The following is a 23,636-nucleotide window of genomic DNA, read 5'->3' on the forward strand; positions in this document are numbered from 1 at the left end:
ATATTTTCAACTGTAAGTATCAGAAGGACTTATTAAAAACATAAACACCAACAAAGAATCTCAAATAATATTTTTAATACAAAGCTTATCTTCTATTTAAAACATTCTATGTCTAGGACCTAAAAATGTATTAGCAATAAATATAAGTTGTACTTACCATATAAATTTCACAACTCATCACACATTTGAATAACAATCATGTCACCACTTTCAAAGTAGATAAGAAACTGACCTTATCTATCCCCAATGCAAAAAAAATCATCTACCAACTAGAAGCACATGCCCGTTGCACTTACTTCTGATTGGTAGATGATTTTGCTCCCAGGTTAATCTATTGTTCTTTCAAACAAAGGGTTAAATTTACCTTAAATTCTTGGAATGTATGTGTTTATAGGCGTGTACCTTTTTGCGTCTATTTGAGGCGGCGGCGTTGTTCTAATAGAAAAAAAAATACTTGGTGGGCTTGTGATATTAATTTGTATCTGAAGAATTATTTTGGTTGTCCTGTTATTTTGTGACTGGCTGTACAACCTACGTAAGATGTTTAATGAAACTACATTATTTTTCTCCGAATTCACCAATCCAACAAGAAAACTGTTTTGTTTCACTACGGTCCGAATTGACTCATTCAAATAAATATTTGGGCGATTCGCACCGCGGTGCGAAAGATCCTATTCAAAAAGGGCTTGGGGGCAATTCGCACCGCGGTTCGAATCGCTTGTGGTGCGAAACGACTAAAGACCCAAAAAGAAACAGAATTAATATAACGAATGTACCTATGTTCACATTGTTCACCTTCTTAAATAATAGGGCAAGGTCTTCGATGATACTATATAATTAAATGACAAGATATACTACCGTTTAATTATTTATAATTAAAGTAATTAATTTAAGTTCTCTATCTCATCTCTGCACGTTCTCGGTTGCGTTCGGGGTTGTGAAGCTGCGAATCCCGGGGTTAGCGTAAAAAACACTTTCACATTTTGAACATTCGTCTGATTTGCATGCTATTGTCTTCGGGTATGCTAGTGTCAGTTTCTAATTTAAAGCCTCAAGGCTAATAACATGACTTTTACTTAGATGTATAGTTACCCAGTAGTGATAGGTTTCTTCACGATGTTTTCTTCCACCGTGAGCTTCAATGAGAACGACTGTACATGAGTAAAACTGGTGTGCAATTGGCACTGGTGGAATTCGAACCTGGGCCTATCGATTATAAGCGTGTTAACCACTGAACAAATGCTTCATGGGTGAAGACCCATCCATCTGAAGAGATGAGAGGCTATTATATAATTTTCGACCATTGTGTGGTTTGTGGTTCTCCATAGTTTTAGGGGTGACAACATATTATTAATGTATGTTAAGGAAAGATATATCGGTCGATAAAGGTTCTAAAAATAGTATGGCTGTGGAAGGAAAAGTAAGGGCACGTAGACACTTAAGGTTGCTTGGTTAATATGCAAGATGCACTGCCGCTTTTCCGAAGAGGAAACTTGTCACAGCTCGCTAACCTTTCAACAGTTGTTATTTATATCTACGAGTATACTATTATTATAAAGAGGTAAGCGTTTGTGAGTTTGTATGTTTGAGGCGGGTAATCTCCGAAAATACCGGACCGATTTCAAAAATTCTTTCACCATTAGAAAGGTACATTATCCAAGATTGCTATAGGCTATATTTTATCTCAATGAAGATTACTGACTGTTTGAGACCACGATCCAAATTTCTTGTGGTGCCAAATTGCCTGGTGAAGACAATTCTACTTAAAAACAACTACGTAAACGCCGCGTACTTTTCGCGACTATTTCGCCAAATTTATAATTTATTTAGGTTTCTTCCGGCGCCATAGCGTTACGGAGCCCAGCCTGCCAGCCTCTTTTCTCCACTACTTCGCCATTCATCCACACATATACACTATACATAATATACATATTATAAAAAAAAGTCTTCTGCCGCATCAGTCTGTTCGCGATAAACTCAAAAACTACTGCACAGATTTTCATGCGGTTTTCACCAATAGACAGTGTGGTTCCTGAGGAAGGTTTGAGTGTATACTTTATTATGGTTTCAACCGAGCGAAGCCGGGACGGGCCGCTAGTACATAATATCTGTATCCGGTCTTTTGCGTCGGGAATTAAAGAGATAATCTATTCTAAACTAAGGTAACTGACAGTATAATAGAAAATAGAAAAAAATATTAGCTCTACGGGATGTAAAAAAACAGACCAACATTTCAATAGATGTTTAAGAAGTTTAGTACAACATCACCTAATCAAATATGAAATTAGTAAGCCTTAAAAAGATAAAGACAAAGGCAAAGTATTAATTAAAAAAAATTGATTCTATTAATTTAATTATATCTAGTAGTTTTTGCGCTATGCGCGTACAAACACACAGACTGAAAGACAGACAAATTTTTTATTAATTAAATCTAATTTTTAATAGAAAATATAGAAAAATAAATCTTTTTATATTCAATGGAATATAGATTTCCAGCTGGTGAGCTGTAATGATCTACCTAATATAACCTTAATTTTTATCCTTATGTTATAAATTCACATCTGCTCTTCAAATCTATATCTAAATAATTCTTCGATTTAATGGCTTCTGTGATGTATTCGTAGTCTACAGATTCAATGGTCTGCGTCCAACAATTGTAATTGTGAACAGCCTGTCGGTAACGCGTGGGAATTACTTGGCATTATAGCGGTAAAGTCCGTACGAGTGACTTGAGCGCGATATTTGCTTTGAGGCCGGTACACACCGAGCGTTCACACTATTTGTATTGAATTTTGGCTGTCTGCGCAGTTACAATTTCATACAAAAAATCCTTGTGGTCATTGCTCTATATATTTCTTGGTGGACAGGCATCAATTTCGTTCAGAAGTGTCTTATGTATTAGCTGCGCCCCGGGGCTTCGCTACCATGGGAATTTTGACACAATAAGTACCCTATATGTATTTCAGGTTATATTATACGTCTGTGACAAATTTTATAACAATACGTCCAGCATGGCATAGATCCTCACAAACTTTCACATTTATCTTCATAGTCGTATTCCTCATGGCTGAGGGTCGTGGTTGTTACGTGGAATGAAACACACACAACAATTTTCTTGGCATTATAATGGAGTGGTTTGTCATTGCCTAATCCATTTCACACACAAGTTAATAAGAGTCAACCAGTGTGCAGGTTTCCTTCACCGGAAGCAAGTGGTGGACGATGAAAACTACTATACATGAGTCAGACTGGTATACAAACTCATGTGGCACGAGTAGGATTCGAACCTGGGACCTTTCGATCCACAGGCGGGCGTCTTAAGCATTACACCACCACCGCTTCACATTTATGATAGTAGTAGGATAATAGTATTCTTATTTAGTTGAAAAAAATCATTGAAATGAGACCTCTAGACTTTGCTATGAGGAATACAGTCAACATGCGGATGATGACGAAGTTTTATAATCCGCAACACCGATAATTCTTCTTTCATTCAATTTACACGATTCAAATGATAAAAGGTTAACCTTTGATCCTAATAATATCACGTTCACAGTTTAAGTTCAATGAATGTAAATGTTAGATAATTCTAATATTTGGTATGTTTTATAAAAAGTACAGTATAAAATTACAAAGTCTAGAATTAGGACGAATAGAAGGTCGATAGACCTTGCAATACCAACCCACACCTTTAACCGACGCCAAAGGAAAGGTAAAGGAAGTGAACCAGTTTCGATGCCATTAAGATAACAAGCAAACACCAAAGATCTGTTTCTCTGCGTGACATAGGTAGATCTTTGTTTACGTAGTCGTCAAAAGGGCTGACCTTTTTCTGCCCGCTGCTGAGCATTGCACATCTTCTTTTACGCCAACCTTTTCTATCCTGTGCTAATCGAATCCAGGACCTGCGAATTTGATGATGCATATCTTGCTGCTGGTTTTCCAATACTTCTTCCCCATGTCCTAGGTCGTCATTCGCTCAGAATCTTACTCCTACCTGTCATGTGTTGCCCAGTTCCACTTAAGCATCGTGGCCGTGTCTCCAACGACCCGTACTTTGGTACGCTGAATTATGGTATTTGTAACCTGATGCCGATCATACATACATAGCTATAGCACAGTATAATGAAGAGTAGGTATAGTTTTCCAAAGATGACTGAAGTTAAGCTGTAAAAACGACGCCAGCAAAAACTTGCTGTCGAAAACACCAAGTCTCGTAGCTCAATTATTCTACCGTAAAAAAATTTGAGATCCATGTAATACCAAGTCGGTTAATTTATTTAGTCTCTACTTAAAGGACCTTCTGTCTTAAGTTATTACGTAAGTAATCAATATTAAAAATCTTTTAAGTTTTAAATAAATAGATCTCAGATTTTCTCTTGAAATAAATTCAAAAAGATATTCCGAAAGCAAGATAACTGAATCACTCTTTCGTCGTAAAAAGAATCATGATTTTGCAAATACTATGTTTAATAATTACGAGTATAGTATAAAGAGTACTCGTATTCAGACCAATGGGCAACGGGAAAACATTATTTCAGTAAAGAATATCCAAACGCATACCACATATTTGTAGTAAATTATTTGATAAGATGAAGAAGAAGGAGCACCCGAGATAGTGCAAGTTACGAGTACTAGTAAATATGCATTCAGCCCCACCAAACAATGCACCGTATATCGGCGCACGCGCAACACGCAAACTCAACTTCCTCAAGCAACCAGTGTTGCGTCTTTTTTGACGTCTACCTGACGTGTGTTCATGTCTTCACCAAGTTTGACAACTTTTAGTCGTTAATTAATCATTAAAACATTTTTTAACATAAATATTGATTAGAATAGTTGGCAGTTGAGTAGATGTTTATTTGTTGGGTGTTGAGTTGAGTGATAAGTTGAGACAACTCTACGTGAAGTGACTTGTCTTGTGATGTGAACCGGTGTGTAAATAAAAAAGGTTTGTTATATATTTGTCGCAGTTATTAATTTTAAATTGAATTTTATGTATAGAGGAAGAAACCAACCTATATATGGCTTGATATTTAGATCCGGGTTAGGAGTTAGGAGACAAGACACGACAAGACAGTGGTGTCCACAAACAGGGCCTGATCGACCCTTAGGATAATTAGGCTGCAGCCTTAGGCTAATTTATCTAGCATATTTGTACCTATGTCCCTTAAATATTTCAAATAGATAGACAAAACATTAAAACAAAAATCAACTAAATAAATAAATCTTTTGCGAACATATGTTTGCGAACCAATGAATTTAAGGTACAGATCATCATCACAGACGAGAGCGGTTATAATTCTTGATCAGTCGTATAAGAAAAATTTGAACATTTTGCATGCATACAAAATGTATATATATACATTTTGTCAACTTGGTAAGAAGAAGTTCAAAAATTATGAAGTTTTAAATGCACACAGACACTATTTCAAAGACCACTTTATGATATGATTTCCTGTCAGTTATTAATTAATTATTAACTAAACAATAAGAAAATATTGAACTACAAGAATTTGTGCTGTTCATGATCTTCGATCAAAAGAATTCGTTAATAATTCATTTTGATCTTTACTTCTTCGATGTTTTCATGACCAAGCGTGGGTGAGTGACCCTTATGATATAGACAGAGTCGGGAGTTACGAGTTATAGCTAGATATAGCTTATTTGAAGAATATTAAATGGTTTCTAGTCAACTCCATGAAAATAGCTTCATTATGTAGACCTCTGATTGACTTTTACAATCTGCAATAAAAAATAAATAAATATAAATATATTAGGATAAATCACACAGATTGAGCTAGCCCCAAAGTAAGTTCGAGACTTGTGTTACGGGATACTAACTCAACGATACTATATTTTATAACAAATACATATATAGATAAACATCCAAGACCCGGGCCATTCAGAAAAAGATCATTTTCCATCATGACCCGACCGGGGATCGAACCCGGGACCTCTCGGTTCAGAGGCAAGCACTTTACCACTGCGCCAGCGAGGTCGTTAAATCAATGTTTCGACATCGGGCGTTTGAACGACAGAACCCTTCGTCTACGAACGATTCGCCGACAGAATGTCTCCTCGATTCTGTCGGCAAATCGTTCGTAGATGTTCTGTCGTTCAAACGCCCGATGTGGAAACATTTTGTCGACGAAAAGTTCGCAGACGAAGCAATTGTCGGAGAACCGTTTCAGACTCACGCAGTTGATGTGTTATATGTTTTTCGTCTTTTAGTTCCTGTGAAAGAGAAATAAGGATTCTTATGCCAATAATAAATTATAACGTAATATCATATAGAAAGTAGTTTTGGCCACATCTCTTGTTTGTGCTAAAGTGGTCCAAACAAGATATTCGCACAAACAGACGGAAAGTTGTACGACCTGTTATGTGGGATTTTACCATATTGTGGTGATGGAGTGTTTGTTTCCATATCTCAAGTTAGTCAATAAGGCACACGAACCTACAACAGAGGATTTCAATAATAATTTTAAACACCAACGCCAACGGTAAACTATCGAAACGTGTTTCGAACATAACGTTTGCGGTACCAACCAGCGACGCAAGCGCAGGGATTTTAGCCGGCCTCCTAGGTAATCGACTAACGCGTCAAGGCAGCGCGACAACACGATGTGACGTCAACGTCAAATCTCCCTTAATGTGATACTTCTATATAATGAGTATTTTCTTAATTTCTTTAGTTCATATTTATGAAAAAATTTTATGTAGGTACCTACTTTTCTTAAGGAAAAAATTTTACTCATCTGAGAGTTTTTCATAATCAGTTGCTTGAATAATAGTCATATGTTTTTGGCATCGTTGATTGTTTCATTGACACGTGTTGATTGTTCCATTGACACGTATGTCAACTTATGATTGCATCAAGCGGGCTATAGGTTAACTTGTGTTTCTTACCATAAAGCAATATATACATTATATAAAAAATGTAGTTAACATAACACATAATTAACACGAAGTGTATTAATTTTATTAATTATGTGATGCGTAATTTTTTGTTGTCAAAAAATAATTTAAGTAGGATTGTCGACCCACAAAGTAAAGACATCACTCCAATATCATTATCATACAAGTTCCGTTTAAATTATTGTTATAGAATTTTAAACTATAATTTGCTGCTGAAATACTGTTTGAAAAATCTTTAAAAATTAGAGATTTCGAAAACAGGTATTTAATTGTGGCCATTGTTAATGCGCAGCGTCGCATCGCGTCGTCGTGCAGCATTTCACTCACCTATGACCGGTTAGCCGTTTTCCTAGAGAATGTTTTGCATAGCTGTCAACCACTCGCTGGATGAGTCAGCGAACGTGTTGGGGATTTTACACAGATCGTTTATGATATAGACGACACATATCAGATTTTATTAAATAAGTTACAAGTAATTCTCGCACATTCATTAATGATATTTTCCTTTATACAAAATTACACATACATACAAAATATTTTTGTATAAAAGCATCTAATTTTTAGCGACATCCTTGATTAGTCATTAGTCGCGTAATGAACATTTATCAGTTTTTTTTTGTCGAATTTGGCTTGATTACTATTATCACTCTTCCTTGGGAATGTTAGCCTTTTAGCTGTTTCGACGACTAAGAGACACACTCTGAGCCTCGTACGTCATGCGCGGGAGCATATGGACTGGTCCTATTTTAGGGCGGAACTACGCGCTTCGCTATTGTTCTATGGAATGTCTAAAGAATAAAAGGCAACTACAAGCACAGTCTGTCAAGGAAGTGAAGTGAACGGATCTTTGATGAACTACATTTGTTGCTATTGCAATACCAAATATAACGGTCACGATCACAGTTGATAAAATCTAGTGTTGCCAGCCAACAGGAGATCATCCTCCCCTCATTTTTAAACGGTTTTCTATTTCTTCATTTTTTGGACAGACTGTATGATCTCAAATGTGAAACATAAGTACCTTGATCATTACAGAGTCAAACTGGTGACTGATGATGGTCAGATCCGTCAACATTTCCATGAATTATTTCATCGTCTATTTATTGAATGACGCAATACGCTAAAAATATTTCAAGATATAAGTTATTGAGCAAAATAAATCACTACAAATTATAAAACAAAGTCGGCCTTCGCGTCTGTTTATTTCTAAGCCCCTTTTAAACCTCGCAACGGATTTTAATGCAGTTTTCACTGACATTTAGAAAATTTATTCCCAAAGGTACACCTTGTATGTATAAATTCATAAATAATCCAAATTGCTAGTAATTATATAAACTGTTTTAAAAACGAGATTCATAGTCGTATTCCTCATGTCTGAGGGTTGTGGTCATTAAGTTTTCACGTAATGACCACGACCCTCAGGCATGAAACACACACAACAACTTTCTTGGCATTATTAATGGAGTGGTTTGCAATCTCCATTTCACACACAAGTTAATAATAAAAAAAACAGTGTGCATGTTTCCTCACGATGTTTTCCTTCACCGGAAGCAGGTGGTGGTCGATGAAAACGAATATATAAGCACATGAGTCAGATTGGTATACAAACTCATGTGGCACGAGTAGGATTCGAACCTGGGACCTTTCGATCCACAGGCGGGCGTCTTAATAATTACACCACCACCGCTTCAATATAATTTATTGCAACATAATTATTGTAATAATATTACAGAGAAAATGCAATATGTAGTTATATTGCTATAATCTATCACTACAAAATTAGGACGTAATAGAGTCCTTCAAAAGCGAGAAAACAGTGAATTAAGCCGGCTATTACAAATGTATAGCCCAGCGTTGTGTATAAAAACGTTTACTATTTAGTAAATGCCGGCTTCCGAGATTCCTCATCCAGACATTACACTAATGCGTCCGTGTCTTATGCCAACTGTACACTAACGGCAAACATTGGGGTTTTCAAGAAAAGAGTCTATCGCTTTCTTATACAATCGGCAACGCACCAGTGACCCGTACTAATGAGGTAGTGTCTATGGGCTGCGGTGTTTGCTTACCATCAGGGGATCCGGGTGCTCGTTTGCCCACTATACTTTAAAAAACCGTTCTTGACTGTTCTTTACGGTAAATAAAGGCTCTTTTTCTTCTTCTTTGGGGGTCAAATGGTCGATGGAATTTCACAACGAGAACAATTCAAATCAAATGACAATTCATCAATTGACAAATGAAGAAATAAAAGCTCTCAAGCAAACTATGCATCAAGAAATATGATTGAAATCGCAATATGTATTTCTTTCTACGGAACGGACGGTCAAATGTTCACAGTCTTCGATCAGATTGTTTCTGACCGATGCTGTGAATAAATGGCGCAAGCATTTTCATTGACGTGTTAACATTACTTGTTGACGATAACTGAATTGAAAATAAGTAAACAAACAGTCATAGTAAACTCGATTCAATAGAGTTCACAGATAGGTGCTAATATCACTTGGTTAATGGCAATATTTTTAGAGATCGCTTTATTGTGTTCAACAAATAAGTGATTTTTTGGTCTAAAGTGACATTCTCGTTTGTCAATTTAAACATATATTTTTTGGTCCATTTTCATAAATACGAAAAAGGAATTTTATCCCACTGTTTTGCAATCATTGTAACTACCCAGCTAAAAAGTATATAAATATTTAGATGCAAAGGACATCTGATGCCATTATGAGTTTGTTCCTCTGTAAAGACAACAAATCCAATCTACCGAATTCAATTTATCATTGATTGCACGAGTGTGTGCGCGGTCCGGATTGCGCAGACGCACAGTCGTCGACCACGGATCGCAGCGCACTGACCGCTCGGACTTGCGAATATAAAATTAGAATCCGCAAACTTTTTAATTCATGAAGATTTATTGGGATTTCTTAACGGCCAGGTATGTTTATTTCTTCCTTTAATTAAAGTAAGGAATAGCAATTATTTTTAGTTGCCTTGCGAAGTGCATTTATATTAGTTATAAGTTATTGCATTTTAATCTTCGGATATAAAATTTATACAAGGTTAAGGTTATTCAAGAAACATCGAAGTTATATATATTAGCATTGAAGGATTACAACATATATTTTAAAAGACGTAATTACATTCCTTATTCGCAAATAAAATAGGAGGTACATCGAGTTTCCCTAAGCAATTTTGTATTAATTGATTTAAGTATTCATGAAGTTATAGGATTTCGCGGTGGGGAAATTACCCTTTGCTAAAGGTATGATAACACTGCATATTTTCTTTTAGGAAAGAAAAGTAAAATAAATTTGTTGTAATTGACTTTTTTAATATTTCCAGACTTAACGGTTATTTCAAATATTAATTTGCTGCACTTCAATGCGAATTCCGTCAAAAAAACTATGTTCTGTCAAGTTGTATGTCTAATCTATTAATTTACTTTAAAATGCAAAACATATAGTTAATTATAGAAGACGCAAATATCCCTACTGTGGTAATTTCAAAAGATTCCTTTTAGCACACCGATTTCAATAGCTCATAATCTAACGGCTCCTTATGAAAAATATCGTTTAGTCCACAATTTTTTTTCAGTAGAGGATTAATTAACCATTTTCTGGAAACTCACCGTTAAAAACATGGTAACAATTAAACTTTTTGTGTCGATTATCCGCCAAAAAAATTAAATGGTTTTGTTGCTGGTAAGTTTGAATTCCACATCAAATTATGAAAAAATATTCGATTTTTATACCTCAATAGAAAATTAGTCTGAACCAAAAAATTTAATGGTTTTGTAAAGAGCATCTTGAGTTAAGTAGTTAAGTAGTTGGTGTATACAGGATGACTTTTGATACATTGTAAATACTTTGTCCACATGTTCAGTCCATGATTCTGAACAACTTTTAGTATGGGAGTAACTCTGAAATCGTGAACAATTATGTATAGAACAGCTGTTCTATACATAATTAAATATCTATTTTGTGGAAAATGTATGGATCAGCAGATTCTTTTTTTCGCGATTTCTAGATTGCTTCCATACGAAAAGTTGTTCAGTACCATCGACTGAGCATATAGATAAAATAATGCCAATGTATAAGAAATCATTTTGTATTTGAATAAAATAAGGTGAAGTTAACCCTTTATTCGCAAAATATCAAAATCGATATAGCAAAGTACAATCAAGAAAGAAAAAACAACATTTGATAATTTTAATGGTTTGTTTCAATAAATTTTTGCAGTGTCGTGTCAAGGCTAATATTGATAACAGTGTGCTGTTAAATAAACAATAAAAATAAGTGTTTATCGTCATTTCGATAGCCCGTAACTTTATATTATAGCTACCTTCAAAAGAATAATGTGAAACATTCAAATCTTCGGTCACCACATGTTTGATTGGAAAGGTTACATGAGTTTCTGGACAGTAATTCTATTGTGTGTCCAAACACCTGAAAATTAATATTCTTCTTCATAGTCGTATTCCTCATGGTCGAGGGTCGTGGTCATTACGTGGAATGAAACACTCACAAAAATTTCTTGGCACCATTAATGGAGTGGTTAGTTGCCTTCTCCATTTCACATATAAGTTAATAATCTGGTGTTTTATATAGACGATGATTGATGTGTTAATTTTTGTTTTCACGACCACACGAAACCGTTGTCGTCACAAAAGTAGAGGAGGTCTTCGTATATAAAATTGTTTTAAGACTGTTACATAACTAAATTAGGCGGGAAACGAGCATTAAAATGAAATTTCTCGTGACAAATAAGCGTGTCTTGTGATTGTGTTCATTTTAGTCATGCTTAGTACTTATAGTTTTTTGACATTTTTGCTAGATATACTTTTGTTTCAAAGGAGCTCCTAGCACCTGAATTTTTCATGTAATTTTTATTATTTACGTTTTTATTTAATTTTTAGGGTTTAGAACATAAAAAGTTTAAAATTGTCTGCCAAAACTCTTGTTCACAGGAACGTATGGAGGTATCAGATTGAAATTTATTTCAAGTACTAAGGTCTAAAACAACGAAAGTGGAAGTCGATGCAAGGGAAATATACGTAATATGTTGCATATTTTTCGATTACGAAACAGGATTAACACGTAATACTTCCTTTGGACTTGAAGTAATTGGCTTACAATAAAGATAAAGTTGAAAATCGTAAATATATAAGTACATTAAAATCGAATTTTAAGGATAACCCCCCCACCTGTGCGCGCATCCGATTCGCATTTGGCTTTTTTCAGTTTTGTAGTGGTTCTCCGAGCGTTTCGACCGCTGCGGCTGCGCGGTCATTACTATCCGTCAATTTTCCTGAGGAAGGAATCATTTCCGAAATCTATCATTCATAAAATTGACATTACTACAGTACAGAGTAATTGATATAAAGTCATATAGTAAAACTCATTCTTGTCTTTGTTAAAATTTGAAAAAAAATGTAATGACAGCGCGACCGCAGCCTACGAAACGCCCCAAAACTAAAAAAAAGCCAAGTGCGAACTATTTTTTTGGAACGTACATACTATACTCGTATAATCATATCCCTGTTTCCCATGAGGGTAGGCAGAGACTAAAGATTTTATGGAACATTTTTTTTTTCTATTCCAAAATTAAAACATAATTAATCATCATCAACAGTCATTTATACGTCCCCACTGCTGGGGCACTAGCCTTCTTTATGGGTGGATAAGGAGTTTGGGCCATGACCCACCACGCGGGCCCATTGCGGATTGGCGGGTTTTAACGCCGCGACCAACGGCTTCACGTGTTTCCGAAGCGCGTAGGAGCTCAAGATAATATTGGTCACCCATCCAATGACCGACCATTGTGAGAGTGTCTTAACCGCCACTATCACAGCGGAGTGCGCTGACCACTGCCTCATTGAGCTCCTCTAACTTTATTTGTACATATAATTTCTTAGATTTCAAGTACTAAGTAGTATTGGTTTTACATTCCAATAGCTTTGGTGACGTCATAGTTGGAACAGGTTGGATTAACTGCATGTTCTTTATGCAGAAGACATGGTCATTGACCCCTGCTGTGGGTACCGCACCCGTTCGCATTTTAATTTTTTCAATTCATATCATTCATCATTATATCGATGGTGAAGACCGCCTGTGGATCGAGAGGTCTCAGGTTCGTATTCTACTCGTGCGATATGAATTTGTATACCAATCTGACTCATAGGTATATAGTAGTTTTTATAGACCACCACTTGCGTCCGGTGAGGGAAAACATCGTGAGGAAACCTGCAAGCTGGTTGACAGTTTACTTCCCTTGCCTATGATTACTTGCCACTATATGGCGGTAGGTATTCGTAAAAGTTATGTCAGATGCCTTCGGTTAGCAATACAAAAAACACTCGATATGAATGAACGATTCATATGTTATGTGCTCATAATCGAAAAATGTGTGTAAGTAGTTGTTGAGCGTTAACTGAGCAGGTTGGTTTGGTAGCTATATGCATAGCTAAAACGCAAGGCATGTTGATGATAAGCTAAAACTACTTAATAGTATGTATTGTTTAATTTTAATTGTGATCATTCGTGCATCAACTCGTGAACGACTGGTTGGTAGGACAACGTGACTATTTTATTTATATATTTATCTATATGTACCTACCCATCAAACTTATAAATGATATTTTTAAGAATTAGTACTTATTTTAAAAGAATATCTCTTTCAGACCCATATGGTCACCAGTCTGTCTCTAAGTACCACCAAGAGGTAACTATGTTTGGTCTAGGTCGAGATGGTCAACCTAAAAGCGAGTCAAAACTGATGATGATCATGGTGGCTGTATATTTAGGACAAGTTTATTTAGATTCGTATTATTTTAATTTATTTTTTAATGTCTTTTTTGTCCCACTGCTGGGCATAAGTCTCGTTTAATTTCCCTTAACTATCATTTCAATGCTGATTCTCGCCCTTCTGCGAAGATGCGCTGGATATCGTCGCGCCACCTCGTTTAATAAATAAATAAAAATTATTTATGTTAAGCACAGAAATCATTTATTATAGACTTATACAACTATATGTTATACATTTGTTCATCAAAGTAAAATTAAAATCTATGTTGGTTGATTTTTTTAAGATCAAAATTTATTGAAAGCTGCGTTTTTGAGATTGAGCTTTATTCCCTAGCTCATACATTTAATATTCAATCTAAATATATTATAACTACTAACAATTCTGTTTAGTCAGTAAATAATATAGGTGTCATCATAGAAGCAGTAAGAAAATTGCTCAGAAAACCTTTGACATCTGAGATGACATTGTCCTTGGTCGTGCCGCTCCGACGCACACCGCTGACTTTACACGTAAACCTTCAGTCCATGTCATCTCTTGTTTTTGTACTTCTTTTTTTATAATTTGCTTTAAATGTGGCTCGTTATTTGGATTTCTTTTGTAGCGTGTGGTGCCCTAGAACAGGACCACTCCATATTCTGTCGTGGATGTCGTACGAAACGACTAAGAGACACATAATGGACATATAGCCTAAACAGCTCATGGGATACAATAGCATTCCCAAGGAGGGTTGACATTAGACAGTGACTCGCCTGTCAAATTGTAGCCAAAACTACAAAATTTTATGTTTTTTTTAAATTCTAACCAGGGCTTCTTCTGGCTTGTTTTCCATTTTTATTAGTCCTTTATTTGGCAAAGTAGGTGCTAAAGCCGCGCGCGGGGCCCTTCTAAATCTATGGTGCCGAAGGCTCCTGGTCTTGTATTGATAGAAAAGATATATTTTTTCAATTTGACGCCTTTCCCGTGAGGTCACATCACTGATATTAGAACATGTGGGTCATTATGGAATCAATTTTGTTTATCTGTATTGTAACAAATACTCTTTGGTTTTCTTTTTTACATTTTTATCAATAACCAAATGACATGAAATCTAACAACATCTGTCATAATTTCATGACAAGTTTCTGATAAGATTTAGCATCATTGTTTTGGTTTATTACTATATTTTTAAGAAAACTTTTGATTGATTTAACATAATATTTGGTAATGCGTTTATTTATTTTGTTTATTATAAATTTGTGTGTTTTTTTTTATAAAATAAAAGTAAAAATTTTATTATGAGCAACGTAACTTTGGACTACTATGCGTGGTCTCACACGGGGCAATTTGTTACGTTTTTTATGGTGGGTACCACCATTTCGTCAGTTCGAAAAAGGTTTCCTTAGCCATACAGTGTCGGAGCCTATGGGTTCGCTTCCCTGCTTTTCCTCCGAAACTGCCAACACTTCTTGGGGTTGTTTCTTCTGCTAGGGGTTCTGTCGTTGTGATAGCCACATATGAGAGTAAAAGATGCTGTATGTAAAAAATACAATACTGAATGAGTCTTCAGCTTTGGTCGGTTCCAAAAGCTAGTAGTTGCAACATTGACAATTATCATAAACTTATTTCGAAAATTTACGTGAAATATTTCCTGTAATGGTCTAAGAGATGAAGAGAAAATAAATGATAGGTAGAAGATTTTCATACACACTTATCGTCCTGAACTGGGACAAAATATGCTGTTTCTTCTCGAGTATTTACACGCATTTATAATTTGCAATATTTTTCTCTGTCTACAGTTTACATCAAACAGTTATTTTCTTCGTTTCAGACGATGCTGAAAATAGGAGGCGGCGCGGCGCTCCTCGCGGCCATAGTAGCCGTGTTCGTGGTCGCCACTCAAGGCCGAGACCCGGAGTTGGAGGCCTTGGAGCACGAGGGTCGGGAGTACATCCTCCAGCTGGACAAGGCCACGGGACTCAGGAAGAACTTGGTCAGCAAGTCCGAGTGGGCGTATACAGCAAATATCTCCAAGGAGAATGAAGAAAGATTTGTGAGTACTTTTGGATTCGGTTGTCTTTCAGAAATCGTAAGTATTAGATTCAAGCCAATGCAAGGACCTTCGTTTCTAGCGTCTAAAGATAATGAAAAATTATTTTTAAGTACTTTTGGATTAGGTAGTCTTTCAGTCGTTGTCAGTCACAAGAACTAGACCAGGGCCAAGGCAACCAAACCAACCAAACAAGGTTCTAGTGTTTAATAAACATCTTTAGTATCTTGTGCATTTTCCAGAAGTAGTCGTTATATTCCAGAAACGTCATGTGAAAAGACATAGTCAGAAGAAGACATAAGAAGAAAGTGGGGGCTATAATTTATTCTTTTTCATTACATATAAGCTTTTTATTTCATTATTCATATACATTTAGAGTTGTAACATTGACTCTGGAAGCTGCAACTTTAGATATAAATTCCTCATTATATGATTAAGCAATACCGCACTTTTACAACATAATATTAATTAATGCAACGATTCTCGATAAATTAGGATTTCGTCAATAGAATTCTGGGCACAATTAATAAGAAAGTCGAGGTAAAATTCCAAACTAATTTCAGATACAAGTCCGTCTCGACGTCTCGAAATTGGACAAGCAGGCGTGGGAAGAGACTCGCATGTACAAATGGCAGGTCTGGCAGGACACCACCTTGAAGAGGATGTTCAAGAAGTACAGTGAGCTGGGAGTGGCGGCGTTGCCAGATGACAAGTACACGCAGCTGATGAGGTCGGTGTCCGGGATGGAGGCGAATTATGCCACGTCCAAGATCTGCTCGTACAGAGACCCTAACAAATGTGACTTGGCTTTGGAACCAGGTAAATTATGCTTTCAAATTTTACTGACACTTTAAATTTAGAAGACAAAATTGCAAGTGGTACATAAATAAGAGAATCATAGGGCAGATAATAATGAAGTACAAGAAAGATTTTATTCTAAGCACAAGCAGAAATTAATATTTCTGATTTATTTTATGAATGTATCATAATCTTACTACAACAAATAATTCTTTTTTACATACATATTACTATGCGCCCGTGGGGTTAGGTCTTGGGTTAGATACAGACTATAGATATAAACTTGTCACGATCCTGATAGACGATAATTTTACGACAAATTATTCTTATATGTATTTATCCATATTATATATATTACATGATTTAATTCGTTATTGCTGTCACAAATCGTTTGGCATAACCGATAGTGTCATAGGCGAATGATTCTCTTTGTCATGACAATATCGATTGTGTCTCTAGTAAAATAACACCTTTCATCGATTTAAAGACAAGTAGTTTTGGTACAAGTTATTATTTTTTGAATTCTTTATTTCTCACGTTTGTCATAATTTTCAACACATTTTTAAAGAATTTCTCTTAAGCAAAAATATACTTGTTTTTGATGAAATCGACGATATTTTCAGACATCACCGAGATCTTCGCCAAGAGTCAAGACCCTGAGGAGCTGAAGTACACTTGGGTGGAGTGGCACAAACAAGCTGGTGCCAAGGCTCGGCATAACTTCACCCAGTACGTCAATCTGTACAACGAAGCAGCTAAACTTAATGGTAACTATATTTGAAATCAAATCAAAACTGAAATCATTTATTAAAAATAAATAAATAAATATAAATAAATATATTAGGACAAATCACACAGATTGAGCTAGCCCCAAAGTAAGTTCGAGACTTGTGTTATAGGATACTAACTCAAGGATACTATATTTTATAACAAATACATATATAGATAAACATCCAAGACCCGGGCCAATCAGAAAAAGATCATTTTCCATCATGACCCGACCGGGGATCGAACCCGGGACCTCTCGGTTCAGTGGCAAGAACTTGACCACTGCGCCACCGAGGTCGTCAAAATTATTACTTGAACACATGTATTGTATGTAGGTGTTTCGCCTTTTGAGATTGAGATTCTTTTGGGAATAACAGCTTGTTAAAAAGTCCACTAGGAGCAACTCCCGATGGAAAGATTTGACCATATTAAACTATCTGAATAGGCGAGATGGAAATCGCAATCAGTATAAACTAGCGATCCATCCCGGCTTCGGTCGGATAAAACCATAATAAATTGAAATACACACTACACAAATACATCTAAACCTTCTTTAGGGATCACTTCTATACGTACTCCGTGGCACTCACACTATCTGTTGGTGAAAACAGATTTAATAATTATTCATTTCCTTGTAAAACATAGTCACGGGAATAAATGGTATTCTAGCTGAAGATCACAGAGGCTATGAATAATAAGAATCAATAGAAATATATTTCTTAAGAAGTATCGACTTACGCAGATACTTTAATAAGAATAATTTTATATGATCATTCTCATGAGGTCTTTTATGAAATATTTATAAACGGAGCAATAATATCTATTCTATGAATCATTACTGTTGTAAAATTGAGCATTGTTTAAAGCCATGTGGCACGTTCAAGTGTTCATCATTTTGTGATATGTAGTATGGTATTTCATGTTTTTAATTTATTAAGTATCGCGAAAATGATAAAACCACGTTCGTGTGTACTCTAATAGGTACATACTTTAATGGGTGCACTAGCAAATTGAATTCCTATTTGAAAATTGATAACGAAACAAATTACTTTGGTGTGACAGACGTTAGCACTATCATCCGTTGTCTACGCAATAGGCTTATGAGAATAGGAGAAAAACAATGTTATATGAAGGGTATAGGATATTAAATTGAGTGGGGAATAAAAGAATGGGCTGAAGTGGAGATTGATGGAGTGTTCGGAGGATACGTCTTAGATAAATGTAACAGATCTGTTAGTATCAGACAGCGAGAAGTAAAGGACACAGATATGCTGTCCCGATCCCACATAAAGTTTGTTATGGTACGGATAATGACTTTCACCTCACCCATTGTTTAAGAGAGGGTGCTCTTATATTTCCAATTAAATCTACTGTTTATGATTAAGTGCAAACAAACGACAAACATGTTATTTATAGTGTTATATAATATTTACTTATTTATAGACTGTTGACCATTTATTTATCTATTGGATTTCTTCATCCACAGATTACAAAGACGTGGCCGACTGGTGGCAAGCAGACTATGAAGTTCCCGATTTCGAGGCTCAAATGCAGGAGTTGTGGGTGGAGCTGAAGCCGCTATATCAACAACTACACGCGTATGTGAGGAAGCGATTGCGGGACAAGTATGGAGACCAGGTCGTGTCCGCAAGGGGACCCATACCAGCCCATTTATTAGGTACTTATTGACGTTTATTCTAAAATGTGTTAAGTTGACCCTAGGGTCCGATGTTTTACGGCTGCGAAATATTCCGGGAAAACCGTTTAGATGAGAGAATCCAAGCTCACACATGTTTATATGTGTCAGGTCTACCATGTGTCGGTTGCTCTTCACACTCTGCACTATGATACGCGTGACCTTCATCTTTTTAGAAAGTCGAGTCTAGTGTTCTTTGAGGACTGAAACCTTATTTTTTCGCATTTCTCAAAATATTGGTAACGTTATTAAGACTTTAAAAATGTCTACAATTACAATTATAAAATTGTCACCAATTTCAGGTAACATGTGGGCACAAACGTGGAATAACATTGAATCTTTCACCCGGCCTTACCCGGATAAGAAGGAAAGCGACGTGACCCAAGCTATGAAGGACCAGAACTACACAGCACATAAGATGTTCGAAATGTCAGACGAGTTCTTCAGGTCATTGAACCTGACGGCCATGCCGGAGAAATTCTGGCAGAATTCCATAATAGAGAAGCCGACGGATAGAGAGATTGTGTGCCATGCGTCAGCGTGGGACTTCTATGATGGTGAAGACTTTAGGTATGTGATGAGTAGTTTTCAAATGGTTATCATGAGCTGTCCTGCTACTATTTATACATGGGATTTATTGAAATCGTATGTTACTAGACAATTTCATTAGATAAGGGAATATTGAATGACATTTCATTCGCGACATGTCGCTTGCTATTGCAAGCGATATATCGAAATGGGAGTAATTAAATTATGAACTGAGCACAAAAGTATAGAAGAAAACTAAACAATTTCAATAATGGTTTTCTATTTAGCTATTAATTCTCCGTAATCTTAAGATCTTGATTATAAGATATGAACACTGCTCGAGTGCATGGTCACTATGTAACTTATGCCAGTTATTATGCATGGTTAGTAAAACTTATAAAGAGTCGAAAAGATTCAATGTTTTTATTTCAGAAGCTTTGATATTCTGTTTGTAATCGTAACGTTTTAATTATCTAACAGAAACTATTATGGAAAACATGCCTTTAATTTTACACTGATTGAAATAAAACACTGTTATATTCTAAATTTTAGTACGTCATAACTTAGAATCATCATTCACCTCTCAAGTTCCCAAATCATCCATTTGACCTGCATCTAACAAATCTAAGTTGTGTCGTATACCTACCTAATTCTCTGGCTTTAATTTAAAGGATCAAACAGTGTACCACAATAGATTACGAGTATTTTCAAACGACTCACCATGAAATGGGCCACGTCCAGTACTTCCTACAATACAAAGACCAACCGATAGTATTCCGCGATGGCGCAAACCCAGGTAAATTGATAGACTTTTCTTTCAGGATCAAAATGTGTACACGAGTGGAAATGGAGCATTTTAGGACTGTTCATCATGAAATGGGACACGTTCAATATTATTTGCAGTATAAAGATCAGCCGAATGTTTTTCGCGAGGGTGCCAATCCAGGTGATGGGGTTTCGATGATCTAACATACCTACCATTATTATTGTGATGTCTGTTATATCGAACAGTGTCAACATTTGTTATTTCCGTTGCTTTTTTTCTTAACACACGTGCATATTCGTTCTGATGACCTGTGAGACAGGTTCTTCGAAATAAGAGAAATTATGTGTGACTATATACTAAGTACTAATATTGTGGGGCAGAAATATACTTGATTTTATTTATTTTATAGTATTTCTGAGTGATCTGGGTTGTTACAGCATTGGACGTCGATGCTAACTATTAATAACAAATTAATAACAAATTCATTTGTCTCATTATTGGTTTTTCGACTGTGATGTAATTCGGCGATCTTGTAGATATTTCATGAATAAAATAAAACAACTTTTTTGTGAAACATAGTTTTAGTAGTATGATTTTCATGGATTGTAGTTGTTTTTTTTAATGTTTTTAACTCTTTAATGGGAAACATTATTTAGTTATGGAATATTATAATGAAGCGTATGTTACTTTTTAGGGTTTCATGAAGCCGTTGGAGATACGATAGCTCTGTCGGTGTCATCTCCTAAACACTTACGTAGAGTTGGCCTGATAAATGGCGACACTGAAGACGAACAGACCGAAATTAACCAGCTGTACAAAATGGTAACTAAACGAAAGAGTACACATCATAATAATATTATCCTACTTCCAATTAATGTTTTATATGCAAAAGTTGTAAAACTGGACCACTGTATCCAATAATATATCTTGGATGAACGAATTTGATGAAATGAAGCATGCCGAAGACAGTACGTAGTGGAGAAGAAAAAGTAGAAAAGCAAACCCTAGACGCGGCTGGTAAGGACCCGGGAAACGCTCGGATGTGAGAGAGACATTGAAGAAGGCAGTGGAAAACCATTCCATTAATAGTGCCAAGAAAGTCGTTGTATGTACCACGACCCTTAGCCATGAGGAATACGATTTTGAAGAAGAAGACTAAGAGAGAGACACAAAGACGCAAAGATGTAATTTAATTTTTGTTAAAAATCTTCCAGGGTATAGACAAGATAGTGTTCCTCCCATTCGCGTACACACTAGATCTATTCCGATACGGCGTGTTCCGAGGCACCACTACGCCTGAGGACTACAACTGCCACTTTTGGAGGCTGAGGGAGGAGCTCCAGGGTGTGGAGCCTCCTGTTAATAGGACTGAGGAAGACTTTGATGCCGCCGCAAAGTACCATGTCTCCGCTAACGTGGAGTATGCTAGGTAAGTGATAGATAGGTAGATCGATATAAATTTGTAGTTGATTTTTCGAAGTGGCTTACTATTGTCGTCTCCATTTCATACATTATCTGGTATATTTTCGACAAGAGTGAGGTTCAAAGGTTTTTGTAACATAATACTGATTGTATGTTTTTTGCATTTTTCAGATACTACGTGTCCTTCATTATCCAGTTTCAATTCCACCGCGCCCTGTGCAGCCACGCCGGCGAATACATCCCCGGCGACATCACCAAGAAGCTGGTCGACTGCGACATCTACCAGAGCATCGCTGCTGGAAATGCTTTATCGTAAGTATTTTAGATGTGAAGTATTTTTACCACAAGATTTATTTGCTCAGCTGTTGCCAACAGCTATGCCAATGAGGGTTGTCATCAGGTCGGCAGGCTTTCGTGAAACCATAGCTGAATCTTCAAACGGCCCAAATGCCCCATGTCCTCCACTATGGAGGACGTGGGGCACACTCCACATGAACGAGCCCAATGACAGAGTGTTCATGCTGGCCGAACACTGTTTGAATATCCATTAAGATTCGACAAGTCAAAGTTTTGATTCAAGTGATGATTGATTGAACAGGTTGCAATGAGAGAAGGGCTGTATCTATTTTTTATCTAGAGAAAAGGAGATTTAATTATTGTTTATGATATCGTCCAGAAACATGCTCAAGATGGGCTCTTCCAAGCCTTGGCCGGACGCGATGGAGGCGCTCACAGGCCAACGAGAGATGAAGGCTGACGGTCTACTGGAGTACTTCCGACCACTGCACGACTGGCTCACGGCGGAGAACCAGCGGACTGGGGAGTACATCGGTTGGGAGTCTAGTAATATGCGTAAGTACCTTCGTTTCACGAAAAGGCAGGATAATATTAAAGATTGACTTTAGCTATCATTGTTAACTAAAGGCATCTGGCCTATTCTTTACGCATATATATATATATATATATATATATATATATATATATATATATATATATATATATATATATATATATATATATATATATATATATATAGGATCACTCCATTATCCGCGTGGATGTTCAGCAATTAAGGCGTTGAGAAGTGTCAGTCTTTGATCTTTCTTTCTTACTACTAAGCAAGTAAACTAGCATGCGTCTCACTTCATGGGAAAGGTCACCGCAGCCTGCGACACTAGAGGAAACAATTATGATTGATTCGAAATTAAGTACCACCAAGCAAACTTATTGGCATAAAATATAGACACAGAAAAGTTTAGAGATTAGGTATGCTTTGGTTAAGTCTTATCCATGTTGTTGGATTGTGAGATAGCTGGGTTTATATTATGAGCTGTATATCTGTATTCAGTCTTATTTTCTCCGTTATTTCTATTCTCGAGTTTCGGAAACTCGTTAAAACCGTCTATGTTTGCAGGTAAAACTCACCTATCAGCAGGGCCCGCGTGATGGATTATGGCCTATTCTCCATATTCATCCATAAGAAAGGCCGGGGCCCCAATGAGAACGTCAAAATGGCTAATTATGATGGATGTTTTTGTTCCAGAATATTGTACCCAAGAGCAATGGGCAGCAATCAACGCCAAAGAAGCGACAGAGGCGACACAGAAGCCGGCGACGTGACGAGCGAAAGTACTTAACTCATTAGTCTAATTTATAGTAGGCGCGTCAGTATTCATAATAAACTGTTTTTAAGATAGTATGTTGTGGTTTTCTTTTGGTGTATCCATTAGTGGTTTGACCATTCCAGAAGTTGGTATTACAAGAGTGAGTGTCACGTGATAATTATAAACATTAATGATAGGAGATCATTAAGTACTACTGAAATGGAGGAACCATATCTATGTCTACCCCTCGGCCAAAACGACAAATTGTTCTATTGCACATGTGTGGTGTTGTAACAATTTTGATTT

The 23,636-nt window shown here is 36.3% G+C and overlaps 1 protein-coding gene across 6 annotated transcripts in view; it reads left to right on the forward strand.

The window, feature by feature from the left end:
- The window catches only part of LOC128671296 (angiotensin-converting enzyme-like), a 45,333-nt gene extending 21,908 nt beyond the window's left edge, over window positions 1-23,425 (forward strand). The window contains exons 1-12 of one of the 6 annotated variants that reach the window (XM_053747649.2): window positions 4,721-4,951; window positions 15,530-15,751; window positions 16,312-16,567; window positions 17,170-17,313; window positions 18,801-18,992; window positions 19,313-19,580; window positions 20,210-20,334; window positions 20,999-21,126; window positions 21,519-21,733; window positions 21,898-22,038; window positions 22,403-22,578; window positions 23,270-23,425. In XM_053747649.2, coding sequence (XP_053603624.1) covers window positions 15,533-15,751; window positions 16,312-16,567; window positions 17,170-17,313; window positions 18,801-18,992; window positions 19,313-19,580; window positions 20,210-20,334; window positions 20,999-21,126; window positions 21,519-21,733; window positions 21,898-22,038; window positions 22,403-22,578; window positions 23,270-23,346 — 1,941 coding nt within the window. In that variant the 5' untranslated portion in view covers window positions 4,721-4,951; window positions 15,530-15,532 and the 3' untranslated portion in view covers window positions 23,347-23,425. Of the gene's footprint in view, window positions 1-4,720; window positions 4,952-9,713; window positions 9,854-15,529; window positions 15,752-16,311; window positions 16,568-17,169; window positions 17,314-18,800; window positions 18,993-19,312; window positions 19,581-20,209; window positions 20,335-20,359; window positions 20,485-20,998; window positions 21,127-21,518; window positions 21,734-21,897; window positions 22,039-22,402; window positions 22,579-23,269 lie in introns of those variants that run through there. The other 5 variants (XM_064436059.1, XM_053747648.2, XM_064436058.1 and 2 more) reach the window with 5 other exon arrangements.
- Window positions 23,426-23,636: the final 211 nt, after the last annotated feature.

The sequence above is a fragment of the Plodia interpunctella genome, chromosome 7 (assembly GCF_027563975.2).
Source record: "Plodia interpunctella isolate USDA-ARS_2022_Savannah chromosome 7, ilPloInte3.2, whole genome shotgun sequence".
NCBI lineage: Eukaryota > Metazoa > Arthropoda > Insecta > Lepidoptera > Pyralidae > Plodia > Plodia interpunctella.